This window comes from Xenopus tropicalis, chromosome 2, assembly GCF_000004195.4.
Source record: "Xenopus tropicalis strain Nigerian chromosome 2, UCB_Xtro_10.0, whole genome shotgun sequence".
NCBI lineage: Eukaryota > Metazoa > Chordata > Amphibia > Anura > Pipidae > Xenopus > Xenopus tropicalis.
The window spans coordinates 172,743,847-172,762,448 of record NC_030678.2 but is presented as its reverse complement, the minus strand read 5'-3'; the positions used below and the strand labels follow the sequence as shown (position 1 = coordinate 172,762,448).

The window sequence follows — 18,602 nt, the reverse complement described above, 5'->3', positions numbered from 1 at the left end:
AATTATGGTAATCCTTCTTTTTTCTCATACAGCCTAAAAAAAAACATTTTATGGTACAGGTATGGGACCCATTATCCAGAATGCTCGGGACCATGCTTCTGGATAAGGGGTTTTTCCGTAATTTGGATCTCCATACATTAAATCTATTAAAAAATCAATAAAACATAAATTAAACCCTATAGGATTGTTTTGCATCCAATAAGGATTATTTATATCTTAGTTGGCATCAAGTACAGGTTCTGTTTTATTATTACAGAGAAAAGGGAATCATTTAACCATGAAATAAACCCAATAGGGCTGTTCTGCCCCAATAAGGGGTAATTATATCTTAGTTGGGATCAAGTACAGGTACTGTTTTATTATTACAGAGAAAAGGGAATTATTTAACCATTAAATAAACCCAATAGGGCTGTTCTGCCCCAATAAGGGGTAATTATATCTTAGTTGGGATCAAGTACAGGTACTGTTTTATTATTACAGAGAAAAGGGAATCATTTAACCATGAAATAAACCCAATAGGGCTGTTCTGCCCCAATAAGGGGTAATTATATCTTAGTTGGGATCAAGTACAGGTACTGTTTTATTATTACAGAGAAAAGGGAATCATTTAACCATGAAATAAACCCAATAGGGCTGTTCTGCCCCCAATAAGGGGTAATTATATCTTAGTTGGGATCAAGTACAGGTACTGTTTTATTATTACAGAGAAAAGGGAATCATTTAACCATTAAATAAACCCAATAGGGCTGTTCTGCCCCAATAAGGGGTAATTATATCTTAGTTGGGATCAAGTACAGGTACTGTTTTATTATTACAGAGAAAAGGGAATTATTTAACCATTAAATAAACCCAATAGGGCTGTTCTGCCCCAATAAGGGGTAATTATATCTTAGTTGGGATCAAGTACAGGTACTGTTTTATTATTACAGAGAAAAGGGAATCATTTAACCATGAAATAAACCCAATAGGGCTGTTCTGCCCCAATAAGGGGTAATTATATCTTAGTTGGGATCAAGTACAGGTACTGTTTTATTATTACAGAGAAAAGGGAATTATTTAACCATTAAATAAACCCAATAGGGCTGTTCTGCCCCAATAAGGGGTAATTATATCTTAGTTGGGATCAAGTACAGGTACTGTTTTATTATTACAGAGAAAAGGGAATCATTTAACCATTAAATAAACCCAATAGGGCTGTTCTGCCCCAATAAGGGGTAATTATATCTTAGTTGGGATCAAGTACAGGTACTGTTTTATTATTACAGAGAAAAGGGAATCATTTAACCATTAAATAAACCCAATAGGGCTGTTCTGCCCCAATAAGGGGTAATTATATCTTAGTTGGGATCAAGTACAGGTACTGTTTTATTATTACAGAGAAAAGGGAATCATTTAACCATTAAATAAACCCAATAGGGCTGTTCTGCCCCAATAAGGGGTAATTATATCTTAGTTGGGATCAAGTACAGGTTCTGTTTTATTAATACAGGTATCGGACCCCTTATCCGGAAACCCGTTATCCAGAAAGCTCCGAATTACGGAATGCCAGTCTCCCATAGACTCCATTTTAATCAAATAATTCAGAATTTTGAAATTGATTTCCTTTTTCTATGTAGAAATAAAACAGAACCTTGTAATTGATTCCAACTAAGATATAATTAATCCTTATTGGATACAAAACAATCCTATTGGGTTTAATTAATGTTTTATTGATTTTTTAGTAGACTTAAGGTATTGAGATCCAAATTACGGAAAGACCCCTTATCCGGAATACCCTTGGTCCCGAGCATTCTGGATAATGGGTCCTATACCTGTACAGAGAAAAAGGAAATCAGTTTTAAAATTCTGAATTATTTGATTAAAATGGAGTCTATGGGAGAAGGGCTTTCCGTAATTCGGAGCTTTCTGGATAATGGGTTTCCGGATAAGGGGTCCCATACCTGTATTTCTTTTTTTAAGACAGCCCCTTTTGTTATCCAGGCTTCATAAAAAGCAAAAACATTGGAAGCTTTCACTTAAAAACATAATCGAGAAGTTTTCATTTGGTTGAATGGAACCTGAGATTTTTATTGAAGAAATCAAATACAATTGATGATTTTTAATGAGTACAGGATTGATCAGAAGGGCTCGGAAACAAAGTGACATGCACGGAAGGGAACCCCGTGGTTTTAATATTTAATTTAGGACATGGCGGGTAGTACTGTATGGGTCAGGTCTGATCTGTGCACAGAGACCCTGTTGGTTCTGGCCCGCGGGCCCTTGATCACATGATGTAAATGTTGGGATACGGTTTGTCCTACCCATCTCTCTTCAGCAGTGTCTTGTTAAAATACAGAACAGAAGAAATATATATATCGGAGAGTTGTGAAATGTGCGTTCCTAAAACGTAATATGCACATTAAGAGTAATGGAGCACAGACAAGGTGTTACATAACCTTTTCCTTTCCTGAATAAAAGCAGCATTTAACATGTGGTTAATATAAATAGCAATGCAATGTACAAATTAATACTGTTTATGTTCCAAACAGCCTCTTAGCAAGTGGCTAATTAAACATTTTCTGCATTAAAAAGTTCCATTTTGCAATAATCTGTAAGTCTGCCCCGCTCAATGAAAGCGGTTTTTATTTTTTTTTACCTTTATGAAGGTAAAACTGGTGCCAATTGGGGGCACTAATAAAGAAGCAGATGCTGGGCCTTTGCCCCTGTTTTATGAAGTTGCAGCTCCCTTCATATACGTTAAAATAATAGCCTCTTCTTAATTATCAATGTCAAAATGGCAGACACTGCCATTGGATGCCACTTGCTGTTATTTCAGAGAATTTCAGATTTTATCGGGAGCAACGCCTTCCACCACTACCCTTTATCAGGGTTGGACTGGGCCGCCGGGACACCGGGAAAATACCCGGTGGGCCCCCACTACCCTTTATCAGGGTCGGGCTGGGCCGCCGGGACACCGGGAAAATACCCGGTGGGTCCCGGCCCTTGTGGGCCCCAGCGGCACAGAGCCGACCCTGTTGACGCTTCCCTTTCTGCCGATGTCCTCCCCTGATGCGTTTACAAACGTGCATTCAGGGGAGGACGTCCGGCGGGGGCCCTTAACAGGGGACGCGTACCTTGGGGGGCCCAGTCCAACCCTGCCCTTTATTTGAAAAGTCAGATATTTCTGAAACGTCAAGATAGATCTGGATAGATATTATTATGCCAAGGACGCTGGTCCGTTACCAGTGGGTTTGAAAATGTCGGACTTGACCCCTTTTTTGAATGACAAAGTGCCAACCTTGCAATAATAATAGTACAATACAAACCCTAGCCTGCTGTCTTTCCTGCACATTGGCTGTCTAATGGCCAATCTCTGTAAGGCGACGGTCTTGATGGTCGTGACTGCTTTCATGTATGGACAGCTTTCCCTCGAACTGGATGCGATGAAGATATGAAGATATCACAGAAATGGGAAACCAATGAAACCGTTATGTGGCCAGTAAACTAGTTACGATGAACGGTTTGTGAAGAGACAACAAAGGGGCGCCATTTTGTTTTTACCTCAGTTTAGGTTTTAAAAACAAAACCAAAAACAAAAAAAACAAAAAAAACAAAAAAAAAAAAGATTCTTCAACTCAAATGTCAAGAAGATCGCACGTGAGTTTCTTTTCTCAACATGTATTTTACACTGTTCAGGGTAAACTGACAAAATGATCGGCTTGACGTCTAACATACTACTTTGCTATGCTATGGATCTGTTCAGCCGAAAATGATTTGGATCCTTCAAACTGAAATATGCGACATGTTAGACAAGGCATGCAGGAAGAAATTCGCAACAAAAGAAACAGCGGAGATGGAAGCGTAAACGACGCTGCAAAAATCTGCGTTTTTACAGTAAAAATAAGTCTGTATTCGTTTAGTCTGTATATTTAAGTCCATGTTCTTAAATTCTTTACCACCCCCCCAAAAAAATAGCCTTGAACATGGTCAGTATTTGTTTAAATAAATACAAACGATTGGTTGAGTTGGTAGCAAAGCTTCTTAAAGCTTTATTTCTCAGAACCTTTCCTTGGTCTGCGGAAGCTGGACATGTTTTCGTTCAGTGCATAAATTCTCCGGGAGAACTCTTCGAATTCCCCCAAAACGTGGTCATCGCATTCCACCGCCACGGCGTGGTCCACGGGTATGCAGTTAAACGCTTCCAGCTGGTCTCCTGTAGCAAAGTCTGCTGCTTCTGTGCCAACTATCTCCTCCGCCTGTTCCACGGTGCAACGCAAGTCGTTGCTTTGGGAATTGCAGGGAATCTCCCCGCTGACAAAGGCAACAGATTCGCCTTGCAGTAAAGTTCCGTTCATTGCACTAGAGGTTTCGGAGAAAGGCTTGGCTTGGGTTTGGTCATTACTGCCATTGGTTATACCATCGCTATTAAGGCTCTCCTTGCTGCTTGCTTCCTTTGAAATGTTTACACTTGCATCCAGAGATGAGGCTACGGGTCTTTTTTCGGGTTCCTTTGCTGGAACTAAAATGGCAATGGGTTCTGCCAAGGCGGCTTTGTAGCTAGGGGGTGGTGTTTTATACTGGGTGTTCTCGTTCTCAGAGCTGGCTCGTTTTCTCAGTCCTTTGTCAGGGGTGGGAGTCCTACTGGAAAACCCAACATCTTGACTTACAAAAGTAGAGCTTGTGGGTCTTCTTGGAACAGGGATAGCACTTGACATATGATGCCGGTCACTAATTAAAAAAAATAAAAAAAATTGTGAGAATACAGAATACATCAATGGGGTTATGCATGACATGCACTCAACATTCAGTAAAATGTATGTATATATATCTTTATTTATAAAGTGCTACTTATGTACCCAGCGCTGTACAGTAGAATACATTAATACAAACAGGGGGTTATTAAGATAATAATAGATACAAAGTATAACAATAAATACAAATAAATACAAGATACAGTTGCAATAAGATAAGAGTCAAAGACACAAGAGGATGGAGGTCCCTGCCCCGTAGAGCTTACAATCTATATGGGAGGGTCAGTAAAAAGTATTTGACTACCATGAATTATTATAAAGATTGCTAGAATCCAACTTCACATAGGTATTGTGTACCCCTTTACACATAAATAAAACACAGCCACTGCAAGGGATTGTGGGCGCAACAGGCAAGGTGGCACCACTGTGTCTATATAAAAACTACCAGGACCTCTTTATAAAGAAGAGGGTCCACCAAGCAGGAACTGAAGAGGATAGAACTTGTCACACCCATATTTCTGAGCTTTCCTTGTCCTTTAATGCAAAGTGAGTTTGTTGCTTTAGTGCCTCAATAGTCTCTAGTCTCACCATCCAAAAAGGATCTCCTTTGTCTTGTTTTGTTTGCTAAATATCATGGGACGTTCCTCTTCTTTAGTCATCAGCATATTTTATAGCAAACCAGGAACAGGAGCACGTATTTTACGTACAGGTATGGGATCCTTTATCCGGAAACCCATTATCCAGAAAGCTCAGAATTACGGAAAGCCCTCCCATAGACTCCATTTAAATCAAATTATTTAGAATTTTAAAACTGATTTCCTTTTTCTCTGTAATAATAAAACAGTACCTGTACTTGATCCCAACTAAGATATAATTACCCCTTATTGGGGGCAGAACAGCCCTATTGGGTTTATTTAATGGTTAAATGATTCCCTTTTCTCTGTAATAATAAAACAGTACCTGTACTTGATCCCAACTAAGATATAATTACCCCTTATTGGGGGCAGAACAATCCTATTGGGTTTATTTAATGGTTAAAGGATTCCCTTTTCTCTGTAATAATAAAACAGTACCTGTACTTGATCCCAACTAAGATATAATTACCCCTTATTGGGGCAGAACAGCCCTATTGGGTTTATTTAATGGTTAAATGATTCCCTTTTCTCTGTAATAATAAAACAGTACCTGTACTTGATCCCAACTAAGATATATATAATCCTTATTGGATGTAAAACAATCCTATTGGGTTTAATTAATGTTTTATTGATTTTTTAATAGACTTCAGGTATGGAGATCCAAATTACGGAAAGACCCCTTATCCGGAATACCCTTGGTCCCGAGCATTCTGGATAACGGGTCCTATACCTGTACTTTTAGACAAATTTGGGGGAAATAGATCAGTAATTAGGATTGTGTGGAGGCAATTCAACGTATCTCCAAAAAGAACGTTGGCCTGCCATGACCTGCTTGGATCTACTAATATTTCCCTGGTCTTTTTTTATTGGAAACGGCGACATCATTATTGTATGAACTATAAACTGTCTTGTTTATTTTGGTGATGTGCCACTTCCGACTGTCAGCTACATGAATTATCTGAGCCAAGAGAAGGTAAGCTAGGCCAGGCATGGTAGGCGTTGCTTTGGTTATGTGTTGGTGCCTACTGAGGAGCTACCACTGTGTGTTCTAAACAAAAACCAAACCTAAAAAACAGTAGGTAACTGGGGGATGTGGAATTATTGGGCAGTATGAGCCCCTATGACTGCTAGTAAGAATACCCACAATCCTCTCAGACTCCAACCTACAGAAGACATTAACGTTTTTTTTTCTGATCTTTTCGTAAACTTGGAACTTACCATCTAACCATCAAGCCATGTTCCAGGAAGGTCTTTAGGTTTGGAAGAGTCTGGCGTAAATCGGGGGTGCCCAGCGAATACTGATATCTTAACTGGAAAACACAAGAAAATGAATTTAATAGCAACTGAATAAGAGAGAATGTTGAGAGAACATTACAAAATCATCTTCTTCTAGCTCTTCTCTAAGGGCTCGTACTCATAAACCGAGGAGTGATTGGCCGTTCTTGACTGTGATGAAGAATGTGATTTTTTTTTTAATTAATTAAATTACCTGATTTCCTCCTTCAAACCGTAGGGGTTTGAAGGGGTTTGAGTTAACTTTTAGTGTGATGATTTGCAATTGGTCTTGCTTTTTTTATTAGAGTTTTTTTAATTATATCACTTTTTGTTCAGCAGCTCTCCAGTTTGGAGGTTTTAGCAGCTATTTGGTTGCTGGGGTCCAAATTATCTTAGCAACCAGGAAGTGATTTGAATGAGGGACAGATATATGGATAGGAGATGACATGAATAGTAAAATGAGTAAGAAAAAGTAACAATAACAATAAAACTGGAGCCTCACAGAGCAATAGGGTTTGGCTGCCGGGGTCAGTGACCCCCATTTGAAAGTTGGAGAGAGTCAGAAGGTGGCAAAAAAAAAAAAAATCAAATGTAAATAATGAAGACCAATTAAACAGTTGCTTAGAATTGGCCATTCTACAACAACATTATACATTCATGTAATTGGGTGTTTTTGTCACAAATGTTAAACCAGAAGAAAAATCTATTGTGCTTTGAATCATTAATATACATAAAGGATTTTTAAATTAGGATCCATTATGCACCATACGGAACTTTTTTTTTTACACATGTTCTTCAGTATCAGACTTCCCGCTCTCAGAAAAATCCTTCAGGGCACAAATCTGCTCAGCTCTCTCCTATCGCCTTCTCCCCTCCCTTCTCCTGCTCCCCCTCCCATCTGTGCTGTGTAATCTGAGCTACCAGCAGCCAGAGCTGCAGCAGGAAGCTACTAAGACCAAGCTAAAATGGCAGCTGCTAAATTAAATAAACAGAGGGAGCTTCTAGGGCTGTTTAATCAGGTATGGTAATGCTTTCTGCAGAATAAATAAAGTGTTCTAGGTCGCACTAATGTGGTTAACCAGTTGGCCTTTCCTTCTTGTTTAACTGTCCAGCAATAGCCCTTTACTATATTTCCAATCCTAAACGGGTCACCTAAATTTCTGCAATGTTAAAACAACTCAAAAGGCAGCCAGTAGGAAAGTGAATCCTAAAGTTTGGAGCTGCGGGCATGGAGCCGTGGCAGGGGAGCTTAGTCTGAAGACCAGTCAGATGAAAAAGCCTATTTGCGTTCCTAGATCCAGATCTAGATCCTAAGTCAAGTGTGGAGGACAGCTAGGGTGAAACTTGGGGCAACAAGTTATGTCCTAGATATTCTTGGAACTATAGTTTAATGACAGATACTTTACTAGATCTCTAACTTGGTTATGAGCTAAGCAGGAGCCCTGGCCATAGGTTGAAATTCCAATGAGGTTTGAATTGAGAAAGTGGGTCAAACCACTGCAGCGGGGGGCAAACATCAGGGGAATCGCTTATTACCAAGAATCTGTTTTCTGGCAGGTCGTCTTGAAAAGGCCTTTACTATGAAACTTAATTAAAACAAACTTCAAATATATTTTCCTTATTAGGGAAAATTAAATAGAACCAGTCTGTGAAATCTTCAAAAATGAAAACCAAGACAACATGTAAACTGACAGGTCATGAAAACATGAAAAAAAAAAGTCCCTATTTTATGGGAATCCGAGCCCGAAAGAACGTCTTCCAAGTATGCCAATGTTGTTAAAAGTGCAAATAAAACCGAATTTTTTTTTTTCTTGCCAAGCATCACTTACTCCTCTTATGGGAACCATAAACGTTCGGAGATGCACTTGATTAAAACGTCGGCGCTACAATGCCCATTAAGACTTTTTTTTAATGTATGTTAATAAAACTGTTACTGGAAGTGTGTATATTTCCTAACATATTAAATAAATAGGCGAGTACAGAATATAAATCAACCCCAACTCTAAAATATATTTTAAAATGCCAAGTGGTCCCTGGAATTCAAACATCGTACATTTTAATTAACGCTGCGCTTTATGGCATTTCGTCCAAGGATGAAAAAAATGGAAGCAATATCAGAGAGAATGAGCATTGCCTTACTGAAAAATTCAGTTATACTATCATGAATTAATCCAAAATTCAATATATTTTTTTTCAATTTGAGACAATATTACAATACATTTATTTACAGACAGAATCCAAATTGCCCTTGATGCCACCCAATAGCTTGAGTAATTATAGGGGAATCTAGTATAAATAAATCTAAAGCAACTGGACTCGATCAATGATTACTTAACAAGTCCAGTTGCTTTAGATTTATTTATACTAGATATATCATGACCTGGATGAATGAAAATCTTCATAGCCAATTATAGGGTAAGTTCCCCTTTATATTAACTTTTAGCATATTACCAGTATTGCAGTGGGGCAGTGGTGGCCCAGCCGGGCTAGGGGCCCGCCAGGTTTTCTTCTGGGTTTCCCAAAAGCCCACTACAACCCTGTATATTAAAGAGTAACCTACTATACCTCTACAAAACTTAACAAAAAGACACAGACGGTAAAGCTGGCCAACCACAGATCGGCTTGTTTGGCAAGGTTGCCAATCGAGTGGATCTTTACCTAATTGGGCAATGTGTTGGGTCAATGATCAGACCATGATGTGGTACTCATTCAATAACTATCCAACCAAATGTGAAGTTGCCTTCAGTTGTATTTGGTTGTATAATTACTGTATATACTCTAGTATAAGCCTAGTTTTTCAGCACCCAAAATACTTTATACTCAAGTTGGGAGCCATTGGTCCCTCCAGACTAGCACCCTATCTCCTGCAAATTAGGCCTCCCACAACCAGACCCTCCAGTGCTCTGGCCCGCTCCCAAATTCATCTTCATCTACCATCCTCACCTGTCCCATTCTGCACTAGACATTGCACTTTATATTCTATATAAACTATTTATAGTTTTGAAGGATTTTAACTCTTTGTGTTTTAGCTTGGTTACTGATTGAGCTATGGGGGTAATACTCTTAAGGTATCATTGTTGATACCATATTGTTTTTGTTGACCCTCTTCTTCACTTACAGAGCTAGCTTACTGCTTTTTTTAAATAAATATTTAAAAACATATACCCCACTGATGCCTCATTTAATGTAATTTTATTGGTATTTATTTTGATTATTGAAACTTAGCAGTAGCGGCTACATTTCCCACCCTAGGCTTATACTCGAGTCAATAAGTTTTTCCAGTTTTCTTAGGTAAAATTAGGTACCTCGGCTTATATTCAGATCGGCTTATACTCGAGTATATACGGTACTCCTTGTATAACCATTTACACAAAGTGGGATATATCTGGAGACCCTTTATACCATACTCTTGGCCAGGTATCTGTGAAACAGCCTGTTACAAGGCTTTCATACATGGGCCTATCTTTTATCAGGGCTTGTATCTTAAGGGTTTAGTTTTATTGATATTTTTTACTGCTCATCTTTCTTATCATAGTAACCTTCCCTTTTGATTTTTAAACTGGTATTAAAGGAACAATTTAGGGTAAAAATTAAAGTGGGTAACATAGATAGACTGAGCAAAATAAAATATGTTTTCAATATAGTTAGTTAGGCAAAAATGTAATCTAACATAAAAGCCAGAACACTACTTCCTCCTTTACAGCTCTCTAAGCTGTTAGCAGTCAGTAACCAATCAGTGACTTGATGGGGTGCCATATGGGACATAACTGTTCAGTTAGTTTGCTTTTGAATCTGACTTGCATAATGTGCAAACGAACTAAACAGGTGCCCCCTCTAAAGTCACCGACTAACTAAGAGTTTAGAGAGCTGTAAAGGAGGAAGTAGTGTTCTGGCTATTATGTTAGACATCTGCTCATTCCAGCCTTTATAGATTACCATTTTTGCCTATATTAGAAATATTTTTTTTATTTTGCATAGTCTATTTTACCTATTTACACTGAACTGTTCCTTTGGAATGCTAAGTCAGTTGCAGAACAAAAAAATGTGAATACTTAAAAAATTAAGACCACTTGCAAGTTGGTTTAGAATACAGCTGTCTACTGAAAGAGAATAACTTTCAGAAAGGGGGGGTGGGGTCACCAAAGTGGTTGGGAAAGGAGATCAAAGCCACCAAAGGGGACATTAATGGCAGAAGTTAGACCTGTCATATGTCCATTGTAAAGTACTTTTTCAGCCAAGAACTGCCTAACCCAAGAGTTTCAGGCTGGTTTAGGCACCATTAATGTAGCACTTAAATGGTTCAAAACCGAACAGGCATCTAACTTAGCTGTAATTTGTACCCTTTTTAATGCCCTTTTGGGATACTAATATCAATATTACTGTGTATGCTCATCCTATGCCCCCCATTTTGGGGAAGGCTAATTCAATGGCATACAACACTGCATTTATTATAATATTAGGCAATACCTTCATGACCAAATAGTTTTGTAAGAACTTCTAGAACCATGACCTGCCATTTTAATCCCATCTTTGTGTCATGGCAGAGGAGCAGGGGTGGGGTAGGACAAGCATGGCTGTACTATTTCCCCTACTCTCCGGCCTATAATTTCAATAGACAGCTACTGCAGGAGAAGAATAGAATGCAAAACAGAAAGAACTTGAAACTCTCAACAACAGGCGTGGAACGAATACAGGAAAAAAAGTATCTGAGACAGTTTAATGACCAAACATTTCACATCCATCATTACAAAAAAAAAATAGTATTTTGTGGACTTTAGAAAGGGTGCAATAGATGAAAATGACATGATTAACTGGTGCCTTGACCCATAACATGTAGCTTCAGCCAAGAAATTCTTGATTCTGTATAATAATCCAGCATGTCGGGAATTACTTTTTTTTCCCGTTAAGATAAATGGTTACATGCTGGACATAAAGAACTTATAGGGTCTTGGAAATAACAGTTTAATGTACAGAGGGGATTGGGGTGGGTGAGGGAAAAATTATGTTTAAGTCAATTTACAGAAGAAAAAAAAAAAAGAAAAGCTCCGGGGGACACTGAAAGTATTGTAAATATCGTGCAATGAAAAGCCCAGAAACCAACATTTATATTGGCACGGGCAGGGCCAGGCGAGTACTTGATATGTAACTGCTCCTGACAGTGAGGAGCTATTAATTCTGCTGGAACTGGACTGGCTTGGAACTAATCTGCTCGGCCGTTCCACCCTTACACATTGGCCTTTCTCAAACCGATTTTGAAGACTTGGCGGCGTTCTGAATGGCTACAAACTCTGGCAGCATAACCAGAGCACTCACGCCGATTTAGGAGATTCGATATGAAAGACGGAGGAAAACACTGCGCGGCAATGTGCAAAAGCCTGAATGGATAATAATGTGGAATTGTTCTAGGAATATTCTCAGGTTTACAAGCAATTGATCAACGTTCGTACTTGTCTTGTGCTTTTTTTCGTACTTAACAATGGAATGCTATAACAACGGGAAAGTTACCTAAATTATTAAATAATCCAAATATAAATGTGTAAAAAGTGTCAAAAAAATTGAACACCGAGAATTCATATTTTTCTCACCGTCTTTAATGGATCAACGATCTCCCCAAAATATTTTTTTCCGATGCTGAAGTTTTACATTTGTGTTTTTGATTTTTGGGGGGAAAAATTGTGTTTTCTGTGACTGTACCTTGTACTTGATCCCAACTAAGATATAATTACCCCTTATTGGGGGCAGAACAGCCCTATTGGGTTTATTTAATGGTTAAATGATTCTCTTTTCTCTGTAATAATAAAACAGTACCTGTACTTGATCCCAACTAAGATATAATTACCCCTTATTGGGGGCAGAACAGCCCTATTGGGTTTATTTCATGGTTAAATGATTCCCTTTTCTCTGTAATAATAAAACAGTACCTGTACTTGATCCCAACTAAGATATAATTACCCCTTATTGGGGGCAGAACAGTCCTATTGGGTTTATTTAATGGTTAAATGATTCCCTTTTCTCTGTAATAATAAAACAGTACATGTACTTGATCCCAACTAAGATATAATTACCCCTTATTGGGGGCAGAACAGTCCTATTGGGTTTATTTCATGGTTAAATGATTCCCTTTTCTCTGTAATAATAAAACAGTACCTGCACTTGATCCCAACTAAGATATAATTACCCCTTATTGGGGGCAGAACAGCCCTATTGGGTTTATTTCATGGTTAAATGATTCCCTTTTCTCTGTAATAATAAAACAGTACCTGTACTTGATCCCAACTAAGATATAATTACCCCTTATTGGGGCAGAACAGCCCTATTGGGTTTATTTAATGGTTAAATGATTCCCTTTTCTCTGTAATAATAAAACAGTACCTGTACTTGATCCCAACTAAGATATAATTACCCCGTATTGGGGACAGAACAGTCCTGTTGGGTTTAATTAATGTTTTATTAATTTTTTAGTAGACTTAAGGTATGGCGATCCAAATTACGGAAAGACTCCTTATCCCAAATACCCTTGGTCCTGAGCATTCTGGATAATGGGTCCTATACCTGTACTAAAAGTTAACCTGAAGGTAAACAGCCCCTGTTAATTGTCAGCCCCTAAGTTTATTCGTATCATGAGGATCAAATGATGTGAGAAGATCGAAGCTCAACTAAAATTCGACCTTGTAACATGAAAATAAATATTTCAGTAAATCCACTAAAGAAAAAAAAATGGCGGATTCTGGAATGGCCAAGTCAAAGTCAAGGTAGATGCTGTGAAGGGGGGGCAATAGGTTGCAATAAACACTCTAAACACCATGGTGCTGAAAAAGTTCTCCATGGAGGCTTGGGGAAAAAAATTCTTCCCGTCTCCAAGGGGGCACTTTTTCCACAGAAGAAAAATCTGTTAATCCGTGTTTTGTTTTTTTAATAAAGTCAATTTTTCATTTTTTTCTATTGGCACATTATACATTCGCTCCTGCGATTTCATTGCACTGTAATCTTACCCTTTGCCCCAGCAACTATGAGATATAATTGGTCAGTAGAGCTGTGCCAATCCCTGGGTAGACTATCCCTTTCCCAATAAAGTCTTCTACAGGTATCACTCTACACCGAGAAACATAACATGGCAATTTCTAAAGATTTAAAATGGCACAGGGCAACGGAACACTATGTGAAACACAATCAAATAATCCCTGACATTTTTATGATGTTTCAGAGTAAGGCCAGTGTTGCTCACCAAAGACAAGGAACCGCAATGCTATAAATACGCAGTGGATTATGGGTTTTATCTTCGCGATAACATTGCATTATGATGTACAGTGCGGTTGTGCCAAGACCGTACGGCCTTCATGGCCAGGAACGGGGGGGGGAAATAAAATTGTAACAATACACTATAGAATTCAAAGAGTGCATTAGAGCTCATTTCATCTGCTTGCAGCTTGAATTTATTAGACATCTAGATGATGACATGGAAAAATCGCTGCCAATGTATAGTATAAGATAACCGCTTTTATAGCTCTCTTCCAACAACAAATAGTGCACATTCTGAGAGCTAGTAAAAAGGTGATAGATTACATGAGGATGAAGAACGCATTAAGCTGTCCTACAGAATTCATGGCTCTTAGGATTCGAGACGGGATCTTATCGAGAAACAGCTCCGACGACAACCGATACGGATAAAAGCCGATATTATATCAATTGTATAAAAAGGGATATTAAAAAAAATCAAAAAAGCCACAAAACATATACTTAAATATATTTCCAAAGGGTCAATAAACCACCTTTTGTGTTAAATATTGCTGTACAATAACAACAAATAAAATTATTGGTTGGTGAATTTAATCAAAAGGAGTTGTACAATTGTGACATCCCGGGTCAGCTCCTGTGATTGGCAGTTTTACTTAAATACATAGGGACATGTTACCTTTTATATCTGCCAAACAATCACAAGGAAAAGTGCTATTAAGGGACAATCGAAGCAGTTCAAATTAAGTTAAAGTATAAACAAACCCCTTCCTTTCATAAACAGCACCTTTTTCAGGCTTTGAGATAAGGTGCCACTGCTTCCGAGAGCTTATCTGTGGGCTGCCAATTTGTTTTAATAGCTTGTCTTCTGCAAACAGTTAAGGTGCCCATACACGTTAAGATCCGAGATTGCCAAGCGAGCAGATCTTCTCCTGATATCCCCCACCTACAGGTGGGTGATATCGGGAAAACGTAGGCTAATTCGATCGTTTGGCCCTGGGGCCAAATGATCGATTTCTAACGGCAGCAATGGCACAGTCGGTTTGGGGACCGCATCAACGAGCCAATGCGGTCCCCGATCTGACAATCTTTTAACCTCCCCGATTGATATCTGCCCAATTTCAGGCCAGATATTGGTCGGGTATGGCCGTCGTTTCTGCCCCTACAAGGGACCGATATCGGCAGCTACAATCGGCCTGTATATTGGCACCTTTACTCGGCAGGACCAGGAAGTTACAAAAAGAAAGTGGTTTAAGCTGCCCACACACGTTCATATTTTAGTCTTCTGACGAACGTCGGGATATCGGTTGTACGTTTCAATGCAACAATCTAGAACGAACATTCAGCCTGAAATTGTAGGATAAAGCCCTAAAAATAACCAATCAGAGGCTGTTCTGAACATGAAATAGTTGGCAGGCACCAATCGTACGAAAGTGACTTCCATTGTAGGTCCCCCCAAGGATATCATACAATATATAATACATTTTGATTATCACTATCAGACCAAAATTGGATAAACATCAACACGTAGGGGCCCATTCATTAAAGAACAAATTTTCAATTTGAGAAAAAATTATATTTTTTCTAATTTATAGAACTTCCCGTAATGACCACAATATCGTTTTTTTTTTTCTATCAGTAACATTACTCTAAACAGCCTCCAGAATTACCTACCTTTGTCCCAGCATTCTCTCTGACCTGGTTCCTCAGTTAGAAGTTGATCGTTTTTCTTTGCTTCCTTGTGCAGAGTGAAGCCCTGCCCCCACTTCCTGTTCAGTTCTCTCTTTGATTGGACTACCTGTAGTCGACCTGGAGAGTATGCCTGGAGGCAGCAGGAGCCAGTCTGTGCATTAGCAGGGTTTTGTTTTGTTTTTTTTGATGAGAGACCTGAACAGGAAGTGGGGGCGGGGCTTCACTCTGCACAAGGAAGCAAAGAATAACAATTAACTTCTAACTGTGGAACCAGGTCGGAGAGAATGCTGGGACAAAGGTAGGTAATTCTGGAGGCTGTTTAGAGTAATTTTACTGATAGAAAAAAAAAAAAAAAAAAAGGTTTACGAAGCCAAAGATGGTTCTGTCAAGTGTTGAATAGTTGGGCAACAAAAACATTTTGCATATTTAAAAGCATCTTGTGCAAGTCAGATCCAGTTTACTTCCAGGTAGTAACCCTACCAATGTGGAAATGTCCAGGGGGGTGAATACTTATGCAAGGCAGTGGAAATACCGATCAGGGTTCAACCACCAAGATTAATGCCGACAAGCCGAAAACGATTAAGCAAATAAATTCTTGACCACTTAGCATCGCCCCCAGGTTTAATGAGGTAAAATATTCCGAGCTCGTATTTAGCATTAAACGTTTTATTACCTACGGCCTATTTATTTTATTGTTACCCTCGCCGGAGGATGTTGCACTTTGCCGCCAATGAATAGCGAGCACTGTTCTTCTGGAGTCTCGTTTTCCTTCGGGATGAGAGGAACGTGTATATTCTTACTGAGAAAGCCTTTCATGCCAGCAGTTTATTGCTTTACATGAGTTAATAGAAAGAGGAAAGCGGAGACCGAGACATTTCGGGGTGTTGAAAAAATGTTTCAAAATATTTTTTTTCTCCCCTCATATTCTTTGCCAGAAGATGACGACGGGTGAGAAGCAGGCCGCTCATTGACTAAACATGGGAACGTTGCTGTAACAGGTGTTCTGCTCTGAGATATAAAACTTAAGTCTTATCCTTGACCCTCTGGGTGTACAGTTAATATTTTCAAAGTGCGGAGTGAAATGTGGAGACACCTATTGTTATTGAGGACTTGAGCCTTCGGTGAGGCTTGTTACACTGAGATATGCAGCCATAAATGGCTTTGCCATTGTTCACGGGGGAAAAGAGAAAGATAGACATTCCTCCTATGTCTCTTCTTCCCCTAAATCCTTGTCTTATTATTGGGCAACTGCCTTTACCCACTGTTCTCTATGTCACTCTTACCTGGGCAATATTTTTGTTGAGGAGATAGACTCCATAGTCAAACTGAAGCTTTTCTCCACCTTTCGGATACAAAGGAAACCTGTATAAAACAATAAAAATAAACCTCTTAAGATATAGAAATATAAAGGCAACAATAAACAGACAAAGCCATACTGTATTACAGTCAGAAGTAGAAGGTAGAGTGATCATGAGAGGTACTTTTTAGAGCACAGAGAAGCTGTATGCAGGAATATATTCACCAACACTATGAATTCCAATTATACAGAGCAGATAAGGCCTTACTACTTCACTAGAGATTGTTCATATCGTGTTTTAGCTTCTACATACAGTAGGACCCCCTTACATATTACTGAGAGACATCAACCTTCTCACTTCTCTATAAAGTGCCTTGTTCTATAGATACTTTAATAAATACACTCCTCTTTGGAGTCCATAGATACATTTACTTGACTCTCTCAGATCTAAAAACTTAGGATACACATATCTATGATACATAATGGTGTAGGATTGGTGAGGACTCCTCTAGAGATGTGGTCTCCAAAACTGCACTCAATCTAATGGTAGATCCGATTGCCCCCCCCCCTCTCTTCTTTACCACTCTTCCTAGAAAGACTAGGACCCTGGTCCATTTCTCTACTGTTTAAAGGGATAGTGTAATAAAGCTATGTCTACCCCCCATTAGGATAAGTGGGAGATAAGTGTTATTTGTTATCGAGATCTAACAGAAATTTAGGGGGCAAATTACTAACCGTCTGATTTGTTTTTCCCCCTAATTGTGACTTTTTTTTTTTTTAGAGCAAAAAAAAATCCTAGGTTTTAGAGATTTACTATGCATCAAAACAGCTACAAATCCAGCAATTCACCAGCTAAAAATTACCGATATCATGTAGAAGTCAATGGAAGATGTCCCTTCTCTCCCCTGGAGGATCTTTCTTTTGCTTCGAAACTTTAAGAGGTTTCGTATTTTTGATGCTGGTTTTTTGAGTAACCATTCAAAAAAGTAGAGGTTTCAGTGCAGCAATTTGAAAAAGTCGCACTTTCGCGACTTTTCTGCACCTTTTCCTCAGGCGTACCTTTTCTGTTCAGACTTATAGAGTGTAAGCTCTACGGGGCAGGGACCTCCATCCTCTTGTGTCTTTGACTCTTAACTTATTGCAACTGTACCTTGTATTTATTGTTATACTTTGTATTTATCTATTATTATCTTAATAACCCCCTGTTTGTATTAATGTATTCTACTGTACAGCGCTGCGTACATAAGTAGCACTTTATAAATAAAGATATACCTACATACATACTTTTTAGTAAATGCCAGACATTCACGGAAATTAGTTTATTCCAATTTTTAAAAAAAAATGAGAAATCTGACTCAACCTTTGATAACTCCCCCCCCCCAAGCAAACAATGGGCAAGATTCAGTTTGAGCAGGAAAACCTTTTATCATGGCCATGTTAAATCATCATTAAACTCTATGACAATGTCCACAACTGAACTAGGAGATAGACTAGACAGATGAACTAGGAGATGAACTAGAAGATAGACTAGGAGATGAACTAGGAGATAGACTAGGAGATGAACTAGACAGATAGACTAGGAGATGAACTAGGAGATAGACTAGGAGATGAACTAGACAGATGAACTAGGAGACAGACTAGGAGATGAACTAGACAGTTTTATCATTGGATTGAATCTGGGCCGCTTCATTTGAATGTTTTTGTGAAATTGTTTCAGCTCGTTAATTCTCTTAAATACAA

The 18,602-nt window shown here is 38.7% G+C and overlaps 1 protein-coding gene across 1 annotated transcript in view; it reads right to left on the bottom strand.

Annotated features, from left to right (window-relative positions):
* Positions 1 to 2,041: 2,041 nt before the first annotated feature.
* The window catches only part of uvrag (UV radiation resistance associated), an 80,069-nt gene continuing 63,508 nt past the window's right edge, over positions 2,042 to 18,602 (bottom strand). The window contains exons 13-15 of the mRNA XM_002941163.5: positions 16,849 to 16,927; positions 6,584 to 6,675; positions 2,042 to 4,707 (exon numbers count right to left, since the gene is read on the bottom strand). Of these exons, the coding sequence (XP_002941209.2) occupies positions 4,029 to 4,707; positions 6,584 to 6,675; positions 16,849 to 16,927 (850 nt within the window). The 3' untranslated portion in view covers positions 2,042 to 4,028. The remainder of the gene's footprint in view (positions 4,708 to 6,583; positions 6,676 to 16,848; positions 16,928 to 18,602) is intronic.